Raw genomic sequence first — 19,066 nt, 5'->3', positions numbered from 1 at the left:
TCATTCAAAATATGGCCATAAAAATTATAACAGGTTCAAACAAATTTGATCATGTCACTCCGCTATTACAAAAAGCACATTGGTTGCCCATTTTACACAGAATAACATACAAAATCGCCCTCTTGACTTTTAAAACTCTACAAACTAACTCCCCGGCATTTATGGACAGACTCTTGATCCCTTATGATCCTCCTAGAGCCTTAAGATCAGCATCCCAGCATACCCTCAATGTCCCATCTCTGAAGATAATTGGCACTCGTCACTCCCTTATTTTTTCAGTAACTGCTCCTTTGACCTGGAACTCTCTTCCTTTATATCTAAGAGCAGAAAGTAATTTGCAGAAATTTAAGAGTGGTTTAAAGTGTTTTCTCTTTAAGGATGCATATAATTGCTAATGAGTTAGCTACCTACCTTAATAAATCCAAATGTTTCTTATTTTCAGGCCACTAATTTTCTAATCATTTTCATGATTTTAATTCCCTTCTCCTATTGCATTTTCCTTTTATATATTCTTTTCATAAAATTGTATTTCCGCCCCTTTTCCTATTGTTTCAAAGATTAGTGTTTGTCTGTTTAGTCCTGGTTTGTCTAATAATTTAATACATATATGTTTTATATTGCAGATACGTCTGTCTTTCTGTAATTTTTAAATTTTGTTCAACACTTTGTACTGCTGGATAAGCGTTTAATCAAATATTTTAAATAAAGATAAAGATAATTTTTCCAAACAGGAGTGGGCTACAATTTGTACTGAAGTGGGTAAGGCCTCCTCCTGTGTTCTTATTCAGGAAAATGCTTTTACCTTTTACTCCAAAGGGCTGTTTGTTAGGCCTTTATAATGTGTGCTTACATACCTGGCAAACTAAACTTAGACGATAGGGTTTGGCTGCAGCTAAATGTTTGATTGCCAACCATTGGAAACAGCTGGCTGCGCCTACCAAGTTGGAGTGGATCTTGAAACTTCAGACTATTAGCAACATGGAACTTTCCATTGCAAAAAGACATGGATACTACTATACATATACCCGGACTTGGTCTCTGATTATGGATAAAGTAGACTCATTGCTTTGATCTTACCTGTGTGGGTGGGGGGGTGGAGTGCTGTTGGTTGGGGTGCACTCCTGAAGAAACAACAGGAGGTCCCCCATTGGAGTGCTCAGGTTTCTGGGGTTTGGGGAGGGGATGTAGGGTTTTGTATGAGGGTGGGTATCAGGATTATTGTTGCAGTGGTAGTTTTGCTTCTTGTGCTTTCTTGCTCTGTTGATTGTTCCTTGATTTTATTGCTGTTTTGTATTTACGATGTCACCGATATCCACATTTCTATTTTATATTTCAAAATTTTCAATAAACATTTAATGATGAAAAAAGAAAAAGGAGCCCAAGTGAAAATGGAGTTGGATATAAAATCTCAAAGATATTCCTCAAAATTGACAGACCAAACCTACTATTGAATTAAGAATCCCTCTCTTCAGCAGCATTTCTCTTAAATCTTTACTCCTTTTAATAATCCACCTCTCTCCAGGACACTAGTTAATTCTACTGACTGTCTCTAAGGCTCAATGCAGAGCTCAGCCTTCCCTTTATCACTTGCAGCCAACCACTACTTGCTGGAACTAGAGCAGTCATTGGTTGGATCCTATCAGAACCTTTGAAATGAAAGGAAGAACTGGGAGAGCTTTATTAAAGATGAGAAAGAAGTTTGTTTACTTACGTTACGATTGTATTGTTTTATTTGGTTTTATATGTCTTGACTATTAGATATTTTATATATCTAAACATGTGCTCCTCTTATAAAGCATAGCTATTCGTCTGTAGCAGGTGTTATCCGACGACAGTGGGCATATATTTCCACATGTGGGTGACATCATCCACGGAACCCAGTATGGACAGTCAAAAAGTGCACTGTCACTTTAAAACTTTAAGACCGCCCATATCATGCTGGTGTCTTCCTGCCTGACATTAGCTCGGGGGACCATCAGTTCAGTAACAAAGTTAGCTAAGAAGCCAATTAGGGGAGGTGGGAGAGGTATGAGAATATATGCAGATAACATCTACAGCTGAGTAACTATGCTTTATCCAAGGACAAGCAAGCATTATATTCCCACATGTGGGACTCCCAAGCTGCCAAGATCATGCCTCTGAGAAGAGGATTATGGACAACTATCATGAGTTTGGCAAAACCAAAAGGGTTGGAGGGAAGTTAGTATGTAAATGTAGAATATATTTTGTAGTGAGCACGATTACTGTATCTCGGCTCAACATAGGGTACCTTTTGATGCCAATAACTCACACAAAGTTATGCATTTTCATAAAAATAAGATTTATTCAATTTATATCAAAATTAAACCTGAGGTTAAAATTAGAATTAAAATACCAATTAATTATATGCATTATATGCATTTCCATAAAACATAACCCCATAATTATTCTTTGTGTGAGGGAGACCTTTTACACATCAGACAAAATTGTCTAAGCATGTGGAGAAAGATCTCCACAGAATCAGGGCTGTGTAGTAGCTTATATAATTGTAAAGCACAGTTACTTACCGTAACAGGTGTTATCCAGGGACAGCAGGCAGATATTCTTAACGTATGGGTGACGTCACCGACGGAGCCCCGGTACGGACACTTTTAACTAGAAAGTTCTAGTTGACCGCGCATGCACGGGTGCCTTCCCGCTCGACGGAGGAGAGCGTGGTCCCCAGTTAAGATAAGCCAGCTAAGAAGCCAACCCGGGGAGGAGGGCGGGTCCTAAGAATATCTGCCTGCTGTCCCTGGATAACACCTGTTACGGTAAGTAACTGTGCTTTATCCCAGGACAAGCAGGCAGCATATTCTTAACGTATGGGTGACCTCCAAGCTAACAGAGGGGGAGGAGGGATGGTTGGCCATTAGGAAAATAAATTTTGTAACACAGATTGGCCGAAGAGTCCATCCCGTCTGGAGAAGGCATCCAGACAGTAGTGAGTAGTGAACGTGTGAACTGAGGACCAAGTGGCAGCCTTGCAGATTTCCTCAATGGGCGTGGAACGGAGGAAAGCCACGGAAGCAGCCATAGCTCTGACTCTGTGGGCCATGACAGCACCTTCCAGTGAGAGACCGGCCCGAGCATAACAGAAGGCAATGCAGGCAGCAAGCCAGTTAGAAAGCATCCGTTTAGAGACAGGGCGACCTAGACGGTTAGGGTTGAAAGATAGAAAGAGCTGAGGGGATGAGCGGTGAGCCCTGGTGCGATCAAGATAGTAAGCAAGGGCACGCTTACAGTCCAGCGTATGCAGCGCCTGTTCCCCAGGATGAGAGTGGGGTTTGGGAAAAAAGACAGGCAAAACAATGGACTGGTTGAGGTGAAAGTCCGAGACCACCTTGGGAAGGAACTTAGGATGGGTGCGCAGAACCACCTTGTCATGGTGAAAAACAGTGAAAGGTGGGTCGGCAACCAGTGCATGCAGCTCACTAACCCTCCTGGCAGAGGTGATGGCAATGAGGAAAAGCACCTTCCATGTCAGAAATTTGAGTGAAGTAGTGGCAAGAGGCTCAAACGGAGGTTTCATGAGGGCTGACAAAACCACATTCAGGTCCCAAACGACTGGAGGAGGCTTCAGAGGTGGTTTGACATTGAAGAGGCCTCTCATGAACCGGGAAACCAGGGGATGAGCCGTAAGAGGTTTTCCGAGGATAGGCTCATGGAACGCAGTGATGGCACTGAGGTGGACTCTGATGGAGGTAGACTTGAGGCCAGCGTCGGACAGAGAGAGCAAATAGTCCAGTACAGTTTCCACCGCCAATGAGGTGGGATCGTGGTGATGCAGTAGACACCAAGAGGAGAACCTGGTCCACTTCTGATGGTAACATTGGAGGGTGGCCGGTTTCCTGGAGGCATCCAAAATGCAACGGACAGGCTGAGACAGATTCTGTGGAGAGGTCAGCCCGAGAGAAACCAAGCTGTCAGGTGGAGCGAGGACAGATTGGGATGTAGTAGAGACTGATGCTGCTGCGTAAGTAGAGTAGGAAACACAGGAAGAGGAATGGGCTCCCTGGAGCTGAGCTGGAGCAGGAGAGAGAACCAGTGTTGGCGAGGCCACCGAGGAGCGATGAGAATCATGATGGCATTGTCTCTGCGGAGTTTGAACAATGTCCGCAACATCAGAGGAAGTGGAGGGAAGGCATAGAGAAACCGACCCGTCCAGTTGAGCAGGAACGCATCCGGGGCCAGACGATGAGGAGAGTAGAGTCTGGAACAGAAAAGGGGCAGTTGATGGTTGTGAGGAGCTGCAAAGAGGTCCACCTGAGGAGTGCCCCACCGATCGAAGATGGAGTGGAGTGTGGTCGGATCCAGAGTCCACTCGTGAGGTTGAAGGATGCGGCTGAGATTGTCGGCCAGGGAGTTCTGTTCGCCCTGGATGTAGACAGCCTTGAGGAAGAGATTGCGGGCCGTGGCCCAGGTCCAGATGCGGATGGCCTCCTGACAGAGGAGGGGAGAACCGGTGCCGCCTTGCTTGTTTATGTAATACATGGCGACTTGGTTGTCTGTGCACAGGAGAAGAACCTGAGGGTAGAGAAGGTGTTGGAAAGCTTTGAGTGCATAGAACATGGCCCTGAGTTCCAGGAAGTTGATATGATGTTGACGTTCCTGAGGGGTCCAGAGACCCTGTGTGCGAAGTTCTCCCAGGTGGGCTCCCCATGCGTAGGGGGAGGCATCCGTGGTGATGACCATGGAGTGAGGGGGTAGATGAAAAAGCAGACCCCTGGAAAGATTGGAGGAGTTCAACCACCATTGAAGAGATCGCTGAAGAGACGATGTCACACAGATGGGATGAGAAAGAAGGTCCGTGGTCTGAGACCATTGGTTGGCTAGAGCCCACTGAGGTGTTCTGAGGTGGAGTTGTGCCAGAGGGAGCACATGGACCGTGGAAGCCATGTGGCCCAGGAGGACCATCATCTGCCGAGCAGGGATGGAGTGATGAAGGAGCACCTGGCGGCAAAGATGGAGCAGGGTCTGTTGACGGTCGGAGGGGAGAAACGCCCTCATCAGAGTGGTGTCGAGAACTGCTCCAATGAACTGAAGTCGCTGTGTGGGAAGCAGATGCGACTTGGGGTAGTTGATCTCGAACCCCAGAAGATGGAGGAAAGAGATGGTGTGTTGAGTGGCTTGTAGCACAAGCGGAGACGTAGGTGCTTTCACCAACCAATCGTCCAAGTAGGGGAACACCTGGAGGTTGTGAGACCTGAGGAAGGCCGCCACCACAATAAGGCACTTGGTGAACACCCTGGGCGATGATGCAAGGCCAAAGGGTAGCACTTTGTACTGGTAGTGATGGTGCTGTTTCTGAAACCGGAGGTAGCGACGTGAAGTCTGATTGATTGGAATGTGAGTGTAGGCCTCCTTGAGGTCTAGGGAACATAGCCAGTCGTGTTGAGAGAGAAGAGGGTAAAGCGTGGCAAGGGAGAGCATTCTGAACTTTTCCTTGACCAGACACTTGTTGAAGTCCCTGAGATCGAGGATGGGACGTAGGTCTCCTGTCTTCTTGGGTACCAGGAAGTAGCGGGAGTAGAATCCCTGACCCCTTTGGTCTTGGGGGACTTCTTCGATGGCATTGAGAAGAAGGAGGGATTGAACCTCCTTGAGAAGGAAGAGGGTTTGAGAGGAGTGAGAAGCAGACTCTACGGGAGGATTGTCTGGTGGAAGAGTCTGGAAGTTGAGAGAGTAGCCATGGCGAATGATGGTAAGGACCCACTGGTCTGACGTGATGACCTCCCAACGGCTGAGAAAAAGTTGCAGGCGTCCTCCGATAGGTTGAGGAAGAGGTAACGCTGGTGAGAGACTGGCTATGCCCTGGAGAAAGGAGTCAAAAGGGCTGAGAAGGTTTTGACTGAGGGAGAGGCTTGGCAGGTTGATGAGATTGGGAGCGAGCCTGAGTTTGCTGTTGCTGACGAGGTCGGCGAGGTTGTTGCGGAGGTGGATGAAGAGGTCTGGCTGAGAATCTGCGTTGGTATGAAGACTGCTGTCTATAGGGGCGAGCAGGCGGAGTCTTCTTCTTCGGTTTGATGAGAGTATCCCACCTGGTCTCGTGAGCAGAGAGTTTCTGGGTGGTGGAGTCTAGGGACTCTCCGAAAAGTTCATCACCAAGACAAGGTGCGTTAGCCAGGCGGTCTTGGTGGTTAACGTCGAGGTTGGAAACTCTCAGCCAGGCCAGACGTCTCATGGCAACCGCCATGGCCGAAGCTCGAGAGGTGAGCTCGAAAGAATCATAAATAGAGCGCACCATGAATTTGCGGAGTTGGAGCAGACTGGAAATGTGTTGTTGGAAAAGAGGGACCTTACGTTCAGGAAGATACTTTTGTAATGAAGAGAGTTGTTGAACCAGATGCTTCATGTAGAAGGAGAAGTGAAAGGTGTAATTATTGGCTCTGTTTGCAAGCATTGAATTTTGATAAAGGCGCTTGCCAAATTTATCCATCGTTTTGCCCTCTCTGCCAGGAGGGGTAGAAGCATAAATACTGGATCCCTGGGTTTTCTTCAAGGTGGATTCGACAAGAAGAGATTCATGGGGTAGTTGGGGTTTGTCAAACCCCGGGATAGGGATGACCCTGTAGAGACTATCCAGTTTTCTAGGGGCCCCCGGTACCGAGAGAGGGTTCTCCCAATTCTTGTAGAAAGTTTCCCGTAAGATGTCGTGGACGGGTAACTTTAGGAATTCTTTGGGGGGTTGCTCGAAGTCTAGGGCATCAAAGAAAGCCTGTGACTTCTTAGAGTCAGATTCTAATGGGATAGAGAGAGCCGCTGACATTTCCCGAAGAAATTTGGTGAACGAGGATTGTTCAGGCTTGGAACCGGTATCGATTGTGGAGGGCTCCTCGTCGGTTGAAGAAGCCTCATCGTCGGTACCGGGTTGGGATTCTTCCCAGAGGTCCGGGTCCCTGACGTCGGTGTGTATAGGACGGGACGGTGGTGTGGATGGTTCTGCGTGGCGAGTCTTAGAGAGAGATTTGCCAGAACGCATGGAGACGGTACCGGGGGAAGAGGAGCGGTGCCGGTCTCGGTCGGCTTGGCGACGGTCCCGATGTCGGAGAGGATCGGCATCAGAGTGTAGTTGCACGAGAGGGTTGATGGGTTCCGCCGCGAGCACCGGCATGGACGTGTTTAATGGTACCGATGGAGTCGACTCCGGTGGTATGGTGCGAGGCTCGGGCCAGTCCGGTACCGGAAGGAGCGGGGCCAATATTGTTGGCAACAGGTGCTGTAGTTGTTGCTGTAGCTGCTCCTGTAATTGAGTTTGGAGTATGGCCGCAATGCGGTCGTCCAGAGGAGGCACCGATACCGCTTTTTTCTTTTTCGGTACCATAGGTGCTGCTCTACGCCCCGGCGATGACGAGGCCGATGACGAGGCACTCACCGAAATCGGGGCGGAGCGTTTATGGGGTCGGCTGGATGCCGGGAGGACCGGTGTCGCCGCCGTGGCAGGAGGGCGCTCAAGGGAAGTGGAAGGCTTCTTAGCCGGCTTACCTGACGCCATTGACCCCGAGGAAGGATCAGGCGGTGTGGAGGTAGTCGGTGCCGACTTTAACGGCGCCGTCGATGGTGTGGCAGACTCCATGGCAGATCCGGTGCCAAAAAGGATGTTCTGCTGGATCTGCCTATTCTTTAACGTATGTTTTTTAAGAGTAGCACAGCGGGTGCAGGTGTCAGCCCGATGCTCTGGACCCAGGCACTGTAAGCACCAATTGTGCGGGTCAGTGAGAGAGATTGGGCGTGCACACCGCTGGCACTTCTTAAAACCCGGCTGAGGGGGCATGAATGGAAACACGGCCTCCGCAAAATCAAACCCGGAGGCCTGTATGTTGGCAACAGGCCCTGCCGGGGCCGGCCAGAAAAATAAAGGAAAAGACAAATTAAAGAATTTTTTTTTTTTGACGAAAAAGAAACCCGAAGGGAAAAAAGCAAAAAAGGAAGAAAATTACGCGAGCGGGAAGGCAAAGTAGAAAATTTCAACAGCCGTTGAAAGCACATGCGTCTTCTTCGTTCCGCGGAAACAAAGAAACTGGGGACCACGCTCTCCTCCGTCGAGCAGGAAGGCACCCGCGCATGCGCGGTGCGGTCAACTAGAACTTTCTAGTTAAAAGTGTCCGTACCGGGGCTCCGTCGGTGACGTCACCCTTACGTTAAGAATATGCTGCCTGCTTGTCCTGGGATAATACGTCATCACTCCTAGCTCCAACCCTTAATCAACTCATCCCCTTAAAAGGTGGGATTATTTCAAAGAAAATTCCTTAGGCTTTGAAAGATAACAGGCTTAAAGAAAAGTTTACAAAGTATGGAAGTTAAATATATTTCTGTTACAACAATTTCTAAGATATTCTACATATATATTTAGAATTATACAAAATTGCATGATGTACTCTTAAAAGGAAAACTCCTTAGCACCACTATCTTAGTGTAATAAAATACCAGTTTACCAAAGGAATACAAAACTTGTTAGAAAGAAAGGATATATCTTATCCTCAACCAGTACCTTTTTTATAGGCTATTAAGGCACACCACTGGTAACATCCCTTTCCTCAGAGTGAGCGCCATTGATCACTACCCTGTGTTACCTGCCACTCAACCAGTTCTTGACCGAGCCTATCATTTTCAGCCCATCCCGAGGGCAATAATTTTATTTATTAGACATCTGTGTGGAACACTTTCAAAGGCTTTGCTAAAATCTAAATATACTACATCTAGTGTATTTCCTCTATCCAATTCTCTGGTCACCCTGTCAAAGAAATTGATCAGATTTGTCTGACAAGAACTACCTCTAATGAATCTAAGTTGCCTCTGGTCCTGTAATCCATAGGATTCCAGAAACTTCACCATTCCCTGTTTTAAAAGCGTTTCCATCAATTTGATTACCACAGAAATGACTTACTGGCCTGTAATTTCCTACTTCTTCCTTACTTCCACTTTTGTGGAGAGGGACCACATCCACCCTTCTCCAGTCCTCCAGTACCACTAACAACTCTAGGGACTCATTAAAAAGGTCAGTCAACAGAGCCACCAGAACTTTCCTAAGTTCCTTCAGCACCCTTGGATGTACACCATCCAGCCCCATCGCTTTGTCTACCTTTATTTTAGCTAGCTATTCACGAACACAACCCACTGAAAATTGATCAGGGTCTACCACTCCTCCATCCCTATTCACATTTGTCTTCTGCAGTACTGCTCCAGGCGTATCAGCCATAAACACAGAGCAGAAATATTTGTTAAGCAATTCAGCCTTTTCTTTATCAGCTTCTACATATTTCTCCCCTTTACCTTTGAATCTCACAATGCCATTTTTCACTTCTTCCTATCACTAATATATCTAAAAAAAGTCTTGGCTCCCCATTTTACTGTGTGAGCTATTTTTTCTTCCATTTGCTTCTTTGCTTTCTTGACTACTAGTCTCTCAACTCTTTTTGATATTTTTGTCTGTCTTTCTCTTTCTGTGATCTTTTGTAGTTTATGAAAGCTAACCTCTTATTCCTTACCTTCTCAGCTACTACTTTTGAGAACCAAAGCGGCCTTCTTTTCCTCTTATTTTTACTTACTTGCCTCATAAAAAGGTTTGTCGCCCTTACAATTACTCCTTTCAGTTTTGCCCAATGGGATTGGAACAGAAGAAGGAACCCTCGTTCTGGGTCAGAAAGAGTGGAAAGATTTGAAGTTTGATGGGTTCCTCTATGCCAGTGGTCTCAAACTCAAACCCTTAGTGGGGCCACATTTTGGATTTGTAGGTACTTGGAGGGCCGCAGAAAAAATAGTTAATGTCTTATTAAAGAAATGACAACTTTGCATGAGGTAAAACTTATCTTCCCCAGCACGGGGCTGAGCAATTATCGCCACCCGACGTCAATTCTAATGTCGGAGAGGAAGTTCCGGGCCAGCCAGGCAGCGATTGGCAGGCCCAGAACTTCCTCTCCGACGTTAGAATTGACATTGGGTGGTGAGAATTGGTCGGCTCTGCGCTGGGGAAGATAAGCAGGGAGAGCTAAGAACTCGGGGCCAGCCTGTTCCCTGACTGCGGCGGTGTTAGCCTATTCCCCGATGGTAGCGGTGGTAGCCTATTCACCGGCTGTGGTGGCGGCCTGTTTCCCAATGGCGGTGACTTGGGGGAGGGCAGTGAGAAGGGAAGCATGTTGGGGACCCCTGCTTTAGGTGAGCCACACTCAAGTGGCTAAAGAGCAGCAGTTTGCTGACCACTGACATAGGCCAATGTAAAGAAACACCACCACAGGAGAAATCATAGGGTGGGGATCAAAAAAAATTTCTGTGTGACAGACAATTGTAATAAATCAAAGCCTATGTGAAAAAGCACCACCACGGAGAAATCATAGGGGGTTAAAAAAAAAAAAAAAATTTCTGTGGGACAGATAATTGCAATTTCCAAAGAAACGCATTTTTCACATACTTGCCAAAGGCCTACAGCCCTGCACTGCAACCGCCACCACAGCCTGGGATGCCTCATTGCTTGGTTCCGGTGCTTGTGGGTGAGCTGTAGGGCACAGTGAGCCATGCGCTCCGAATCCGGGCTGAGAGGGGGGCGGAGGGAGGCTGAGATCACGAGATGCACAGCGCAACCCGGCAGCCGCTCACTGACATTAATGCCGCCTAGAGACGAAAGCCAAAGCGAGCGGAGGGAGGCTGAGACTGGGAGAAGCACAGCACCACCAGGAGGCCATTTGCCAACATTCCCTCCAACGCAAGTCAATTACAGCAGTCGTAGTCTGTACACGATTGTCCTCTCCACAATCGGAAAACTTGTGAAGTGGAGAGGACAGACCGCGGGCCGCAAAATAGTTCCTGGGGGACCGCATGCGGTCCGCAGGCCCCATGTTTGAGACCGCTGCTCTATGTTGAGTTATAGGAGAAGAGGGAACTATCCATAAGTAATCTCAAGGATCCCTTCAGATTATTCCATATAGATACCCCTGCTATCGAGATTACTGATGTTCTTGTGCTTTCATAATGAATACGAAGGAATTCATTTGTATATAGTCGAATCATTCCCTCAGATCTCAGAGACCTGGACAGCTGATATAATTTCATTGCCTGTGCCAAATACCAGGAGATTTTTTGATTGATTACTCCGAAAACTAGTACAAGGCTTTGAAAACAATGCGAGAATGTACCAGGCAGCCAATGAAGTTTTTTCAATAGTGGTGAAACAATCGCATTTGTTTCCACCACATATCAGGCGTACTACTGCATTTTGAATTGTTTGCAATGCTTTATATTGTGAAGATGTTAAACCCAAGTAAAGTGCATTACAATAGTCTAACCTCAAGATAATTGAGGTCTGTACCACTATCCGAAAGTCATATCCAGATAACATCGGCTTTGATCTACTAAGCAGACGCATTTGGTAGAATGTAGATTTAATCACAGCCAATATTTGTTTTTTCATGCTTAATATTGCATCTAGCCATACTCCCAAGATTTTCAGTTGTTTATGTATCCCAAGATGCATATTGTCTACCTCTATACATTGGGGTCACATTGGATCCTGATTTCTTCCAATCAACATTACATCTGTTTTGGCCAAATTTAAAGCAAACTTGTGTGCCATCATCCAATCATGCATGGCTTCCAAGCACCTCAACAACTTCGCATGTACTGTAGTTCTATTTTCCAGTCAGACAATAGGGGGAAAAACTTGTTTATTGTCAGCATAGATGATAGCTGACATTCAGTTTTTTAAATACAGAGAGAAACGTGGAAAGATACAAATTAAAAAGCAGAGCTGAGAGCTGATCCCTAGAGTACCCCTTTAGAAATGGGCATAGTCTGTGATATATTTTCATTACTCTTTACTGCAATCGAACGGTCATGAAAATATGAAACAAATCAGCTATGGACCCCACTCCCTATCCCCACCTCCCTCAGCATTCGCAACAAGGTTTCAATATCAACTGTATCAAATGCTGATGACACATCTAAAGCAGGCGCCTGCTTCCCTCCCAGCCTGTTCTGCTCCAGCCATATGATCCTGATGAAGGGTTCCACCCGAAACCGGTGGATCCAATGACTACCGTATTTTCACGCATATAACACGCGCGTTATACGCGTTTTTACCTACCGCGCATACCCCTCGCGCGTTATATGCGTGAGCGCGGTATACAAAAGTTTTAAAACATAGTTCCTACCCCGCCCGACGCCCAATTCACCCCCCCCAGCAGGACCGCTCGCACCCCCACCCCGAACGACCGCTCGCACGCGCTCCCACCCGCACCCGCATCCACGATCGGAGCAAGAGGGAGCCCAAGCCCTCTTGCCCGGCCGACTCCCCGACGTCCGATACATCCCCCCCCCCGGCAGGACCACTCGCACCCCCACCCCGAAGGACCGCCGACTTCCCGACAATATCGGGCCAGAAGGGAGCCCAAACCCTCCTGGCCACGGCGACCCCCTAACCCCACCCCGCACTACATTACGGGCAGGAGGGATCCCAGGCCCTCCTGCCCTCGACGCAAACCCCCCCCCCCCCCAACGACCGCCCCCCCCAAGAACCTCCGACCGCCCCCCAGCCGACCCGCGGTCCCCCTGGCGACCCCCACGACCCCCCCACCCCCCTTCCCCGTACCTTTGGTAGTTGGCCGGACAGACGGGAGCCAAACCCGCCTGTCCGGCAGGCAGCCAACGAAGGAATGAGGCCGGATTGGCCCATCCACCCTAAAGCTCCGCCTACTGGTGGGGCCTAAGGCGCGTGGGCCAATCAGAATAGGCCCTGGAGCCTTAGGTCCCACCTGGGGGCGCGGCCTGAGGCACATGGGCCCAACCCGACCATGTGCCTCAGGCCGCGCCCCCAGGTGGGACCTAAGGCTCCAGGGCCTATTCTGATTGGCCCACGCGCCTTAGGCCCCACCAGTAGGCGGAGCTTTAGGATGGATGGGCCAATCCGGCCTCATTCCTTCGTTGGCTGCCTGCCGGACAGGCGGGTTTGGCTCCCGTCTGTCCGGCCAACTTCCAAAGGTACGGGGAAGGGGAGTGGGGGGTCGTGGGGGTCGCCAGGGGGGTCGCGGGTCGGCTGGGGGAGCGGTCGGAGGTTCTTGGGGGGGGCGGTCGTTGGGGGGGGGGGGGGTTTGCGTCGAGGGCAGGAGGGCCTGGGATCCCTCCTGCCCGTAATGTAGTGCGGGGTGGGGTTAGGGGGTCGCCGTGGCCAGGAGGGTTTGGGCTCCCTTCTGGCCCAACTACCAAAGGTACGGGGAAGGGGGGTGGGGGGGTCGTGGGGGTCGCCAGGGGGGGTCGCGGGTCGGCTGGGGGGGCGGTCGGAGGTTCTTGGGGGGGGCGGTCGTTGGGGGGAGGGGGGGTTGCGTCGGGGGCAGGAGGGCCTGGGATCCCTCCTGCCCGTAATGTAGTGCGGGGTGGGGTTAGGGGGTCGCCGTGGCCAGGAGGATTTGGGCTCCCTCCTGGCCCGATATTGTTGGGGAGTCGGCGGTCCTTCGGGGGGAGGGATGTATCGGACGTCGGGGGGGGGGGCATCAGGCTTTCAGGATGGGGACAGACCTTCAAGGGGGGACAGTGCACGGAAGTCAGGGGGGGTGAACGGAGAGTCGGAAAGTCAGGGCGGGCGAAAGGAGCGTCGGGCAGCATGCGCGGTATACCAAAGTTTTTGTACATATCATCGTGATTTCTGCGCGCTATACCCGTGTGCGCGTTTTATACGGGTGCGCGTTATTTGCGTGAAAATACGGTATTCTGGTCTCCTGTAATTTTCATTGACTTCATTTGGCTCGTTTTAAAAGCTAAGTTGGCTGTGGTTTCATTTTACATCTTGGGGATCAGGCTGGGGAGGACTCTATGAGTGGGTTTTCAGTTTGTTCACTCTCTCACTTGTTCACAGTTTGTGACTTATTTATTATATTACCGTATTTGCCGGCGTATAGGACGACTGGGCGTATAAGACGACCCCCCAACTTTTAGTTAAAAAATAGAGTTTTGTGTTATACTCGCCGTATAAGACGACCCCTTCTTCCTTCTCCACCCCTTTGTATTCCCCCATGTGCTTTCAGCGTTCTTCTCCCTCCTCTGTCTTCAAGTGCTTTCAGAGTCCTTCCCCCCCCCTCCTGTCTTCACCATGGTATTTCAGCGTCCTTCTCCCCCCCTCCTTCTCTACCGCCCCGGGTGCAGCACAGCCAGCCAGGTCCCCTTACTTTTGTGGCACTTCCCCGACCGACCGACAACAGCCCGGGTCCGACAAACTTCCCTGCCCTTAACCGCGAATCTAAATTACCTTCTTACAGCTGCTGTAAGAAGGTAATTTAGATTCGCGGCTACAGGGCAGGGAGGATTGTCGGACCCGGGCTGTTATCGGTCGGTCGGGGAAGTGCCACAAAAGTAAGGGGACCTGGCCGGCTGTGCTGCAACCGGGGCGGGGCGGCCGCCCCTCTCTCTTGGTACCGCGAGGCTACTCTCCTCCTTACCTGCCATGCCTGCAGCACAGAGCCAAACGGAAGTCTTCCCGACGTCAGCGCTGACGTCGGAGGGAGAGAGGGCTTTGTTTAAGCTTTGTTTAAGCCCTCCCTCCCCTCCGACGTCAGCGCTGACGTCGGGAAGACTTCCGTTCGGCTCTGTGCTGCAAGCAGAGAAGGTAGGGAGAAGAAGAGCCGCGCGACTGAGTACATCCAGCCCCGCAAGTAAGGGCATGTAAACTGTACCCGGCGTATAAGACGACCCCCGACTTTGGGGAGGATTTTAAGATACTAAAAAGTCGTCTTATACGCCGGCAAATACGGTAATTCTGCACTATTGATTTTTCACACTAGGGACGCCCGATGATGGTGTGCAGGCGGGGTGATTCACCTTCGCCTTTGTAAGTGAAAGCGCTGGAGTTTGTTCTCCCGTCGCTAATAACCTCACACTGAGAGCGTCCCTATCTCTAAATTGACATTTATTATTAGTGTGGTTTGGTTTGCTAGAAGTGATTGGCTGATAGACCCACTCATAGAGTCCTTATTGACATTTTTGCCTCTCTTTTTGTATCTTTTTAAGCACCTTTTGGCAAACATTGAGGAGTTTATAGTATTAGTTACTCATAGGTTCAGAGGCATCTCTGCACTTGCATTTCACTACCATTGATAAGTCACCATTTGAAGGCTCTAGGGGGATTTATGTCCCAACAAATGAGCTTCCTGCAACTCTTAAAAACCTGGAGGAACCATAGGGGGCCTAAGTCCAGCACTCCCACAGCACATGGAGCATGGACGTTCCTCAGCCGGCCATCCAGTACAAAGATGGCAAGATACAGGAGTAGAAAGGAATGGGGAGTCCATAGAAATCAATTATTAGCCAAATCGAGGTGTTTTGAGACAGAGAAGCTTTTGAAATAAAACTGGGAAATCCAAAATGGCCACTGCGGCAGCATTTTGGCACCAAGAAAAAGCCTAGGAGAGTTGAAGTTTCAAAAATACTAGGAAAGGTTTTGGAGGAGGGGGATCCTATAGGAAGCCCCAGAGACCCTCAAAAGTTTGACTTTCAGGATCCCCCAATGTCTCCCAATACCTGTCTCAGCTATCACTGCAGCTGGATTATGGAAAAGATTTCTGCTTCAAACAAGCTGCCTTTTAGTCAGATCCCAAGTATCTGAAAACCATGACAATGTGTCTTCTGGGTGTGGGGGAGAAGAGAGCAGCTGGCACCCACTACAGTCCTCTGGACCAACACCAGGCCACTCAGCCTGCATTCCAGTACCTGAAAAATCAGGACAAGCTGTGTTCCTAAGGGAACTTTCCCGGAGCTGCCTTAAATGTTAGTGCAGGAAGGCTGGGTAGGTTCCCTGTAAAAGAGTTGCCCCCTCCCCCTGAACCCAGAGGCTGCATATTCTCCCAGGCAGAGCTGTCCCAAGATTTCTGTGAACCTCTGTGGCACAAGGAAGTCTCAAAAGTTGAATAAAAAACCCCAAAAATAATAAAACAGATGCAGAGCAAAAAAAAAAAAAAAAAAGACACCTTTTCAACTCACTTGCAGAAAGAATAACTGAGGAGCTGAGGTACTGCCCAGTGACACAAGGAGGCAGAGATGAAAAATGTAGATGATGCCATCTGCAGTCCTTGCAGGTGAAGGGAAGAAATTCACTTGTCAAGACTACTGTACCCTTTGCACTAGAAAGTAGATTAAAAAGTAGTACAGACTTGCAGAGAATTCATTCTTCTTTAGGATCAACATAGTTATTGCCCTACTGAAACAGAAAAGTAATAACTGCATATAACAATATCTTACTTACAATCTGAAATCAAAATTCATCTTCAATTAAAACAAATTTGGGAAATATTTCACTTCCAACCCATACCTCTTGAAAACCATCAGCTCCTAGAAAAGTATTAGGTCCCTTACATAGTCCTCTTCCTCGACCACGGTCTTTGCGTTTCAACTTTTTTTGTATACCACGTCCACGGCCAATGCCATAGCTTTTACCTTTCTGTTCTAGGCCTGAAAAAATTAAAATCAGAGGAAAATGTATATAACCAAGCTTGATAAGACAGTGGAAGCATGCATACTTTTTAGCCACTCTGGGGAAGATGTAATAAAGGTATACTAGGTTTTACACACAATTCTGTGAATGTCCTATGTTAAGGCAAATTGTGCAAAGATTCACACTGACATCAGCACACAGATCATTTATATCTCATAGTAATGAAGACATTAGCTAATGAATGCAGATGCAGAATGTACAGAAGACCCAAAGGCTAAGCACAAGGCTTTCTATCACAAGGGCTTTGTTAAGGCCTAAGGAAGAGTAAAAGGTTAGCTTGTTTTACTGCAGTCTGCATTAATGAGTATTTCATGCCTGTTTAAGCTCTTTACTATGAACATACAGGATCCACAACTTTTTTTTACCATCCTGGAAAGGGATGGGTCAAACAAAATGGCAGGGATGAGGTGTTCAGAATAGAATGAAAGGCTGAAATGTTCACCAGCGTTGACTAGTTTGGAAAAATAGCCAAGCTGAAATTAAACAACTCAATATTGAAAAAAAAAGACCCTTGACTGGGAATCTCTAGGTCTAAGAGGGCCTGGTGACCTACTGAAAACAAAGAAAACTGTAAAAATGCCATAAGGGAAAAGGGATTGGGACTTCTATACTGCCTTTTTTTTTTGTAGTTATACAACCACACTCAAAGCGGTTTATATACAGGTACTTCAAGCATTTTTTCTATCTGCTCTGGTGGGCTCACAATCTATCCCATGTACCTGGGGCAGCAGAGGATTAAGTGATTTGCCCAGGGTCACAGGGAGCATTGCAGGTGCTGAAGCTGTGCTCTAAACACTACGCCACACTCTCCTAAAAGAAATAAGGGAGAGGGTTTTGGCCCCATGTAATATTTACACAACAGGAGACATTGAAAAATAAACAAAGGGCAGATGGAAGAGAAAAACAGATGTAAGCTAAGGGGAGACAAACCACATCCACACTGCTCTGTTGAAAATGAAGAGTGATTTGGTGCTATACAAGAAGACACAGGCATGCATGGTGAAGCACTTTCAAACACTTCTAGAAAAGAATCCTGAGGAGCCTCTCTGTGTCAGGCTCTGTCAGTTACATAACCCATACATAATATTTATTTAGACTTAGGTTGGTGCATTTCTTTTTTCATAAAAGTATCACAGCTTAAGCATTAAAACTATACAAACAAAGAGGAAGAGGATAGTGATGAAGGGAAATTAATATTTATTTATTAATTATAATATATTTCCACTCGAATAGCATTTGAAAACCAATACATGTGTACCTTCTATTCTAATGATTTGTAAATCAAACAGATGTACCTTGTGGGATTCCCTTGTGTACCGGTTGTTTACTAAATGAATTTACTGAAACAGCAGTTGAGGTTTCTTTAGCTTGTCTATATTGCTTTAGCTGATCAGCAAAATCTTCCTCTTCTTCTTCCGCATTATAATTAACAAAATTGTCATCGCTGTATTTACTGTAATCCTCGTAATCCTTATTTTTCATTGGTTTGGTATGCTGGCCTTTCTGAGGAGTCCCATAGTTTCCCGATGAGTGCCCATGCTGGAAGGCAGTGGAGAGAGTCATTATTAAACATTTAGTCTGTGCTACCAGCTTAACTCACTGCATATTCTTAAAATTCACAACTAAATCAACTACGGTATAAATTTGATGCAACAATTCTTCAACAAAATTAACTTGGGACTTTTATAACTAGGAACTTGTAGCTGAAAAATTATAATGTTAAACTAAAAAATAATAAGAGTAATTTTATGACTAGGCATCTATGTAGGTATCATTTTATATACATGACTATTTGCTTTTATAAAATATTATCATATGTGGCATGTACTTTAACACTAATCAATATTTTATAACAGGTCATTTATAGTAACATAGTAAATGACGGCAGATAAAGACCTGAACGGTCCATCCAGTCCGCCCATTAGTTATATCCATGAAAAAATACATGAGTAGATGATTAGATTAACTTGTCTCTTCTTTGATATTTCTAGGCCACATATGTGTGAGAATGACTTTATAAAATGTCCCAAGTTATATTCATAGCTATGAGCTTTGCAACCCCCTTGAAATGTTAAATATCAAACAAAAATAAAACTTGGAAACTTTGCAACCCCACTACAGGGATAATTTTATAAAGCATATATCCATGGGCAAGCATTACATGCAGTAAATGGCTGTTATAAAATTACATGCAGTATGTACATATTAGAAATAGACATACCATACAATTGCATTTAGATGTTTGGGGGGAGAGAAGCAGTTTGGGTAAAACTGGGGCAGAGTTGTAATATACTTCTGTATTTTATTAAGTAGAGAACATGCACAAAATTACATCTGCTTTGAATTGCCTGTATAAAATAAGTGCTTTTAGTAAACATATTTACATGCCTGTTATGAAATTACCCCCCTCCACCAATGCCATCTATGTATTAAAACATGTGTTATTTTGATTACTCCAAGTTTAACATTCTTCCTTGTTGGATGTAGTACCCAGGGAAGTGACATTGGGGAAGGACAAATTTGTGATATGTTGACCATGCATTCAAAGACTACAGTATGAATAATATGCATTCATAGGAC

General features: G+C 47.0%; 1 protein-coding gene across 1 annotated transcript in view; it reads right to left on the bottom strand.

Annotated features, from left to right (window-relative positions):
* ZC3H6 (zinc finger CCCH-type containing 6) overlaps window positions 1-19,066 on the bottom strand; it is a 128,061-nt gene that overhangs the window by 58,071 nt on the left and 50,924 nt on the right. The window contains exons 4-5 of the mRNA XM_033936837.1: window positions 17,782-18,025; window positions 16,304-16,443 (exon numbers count right to left, since the gene is read on the bottom strand). Of these exons, the coding sequence (XP_033792728.1) occupies window positions 16,304-16,443; window positions 17,782-18,025 (384 nt within the window). The remainder of the gene's footprint in view (window positions 1-16,303; window positions 16,444-17,781; window positions 18,026-19,066) is intronic.

The sequence above is a fragment of the Geotrypetes seraphini genome, chromosome 3 (assembly GCF_902459505.1).
Source record: "Geotrypetes seraphini chromosome 3, aGeoSer1.1, whole genome shotgun sequence".
Taxonomy (NCBI): domain Eukaryota; kingdom Metazoa; phylum Chordata; class Amphibia; order Gymnophiona; family Dermophiidae; genus Geotrypetes; species Geotrypetes seraphini.
Note: the sequence above shows the minus strand (reverse complement) of the source record. Positions and strands in the feature narration are given on the sequence as shown.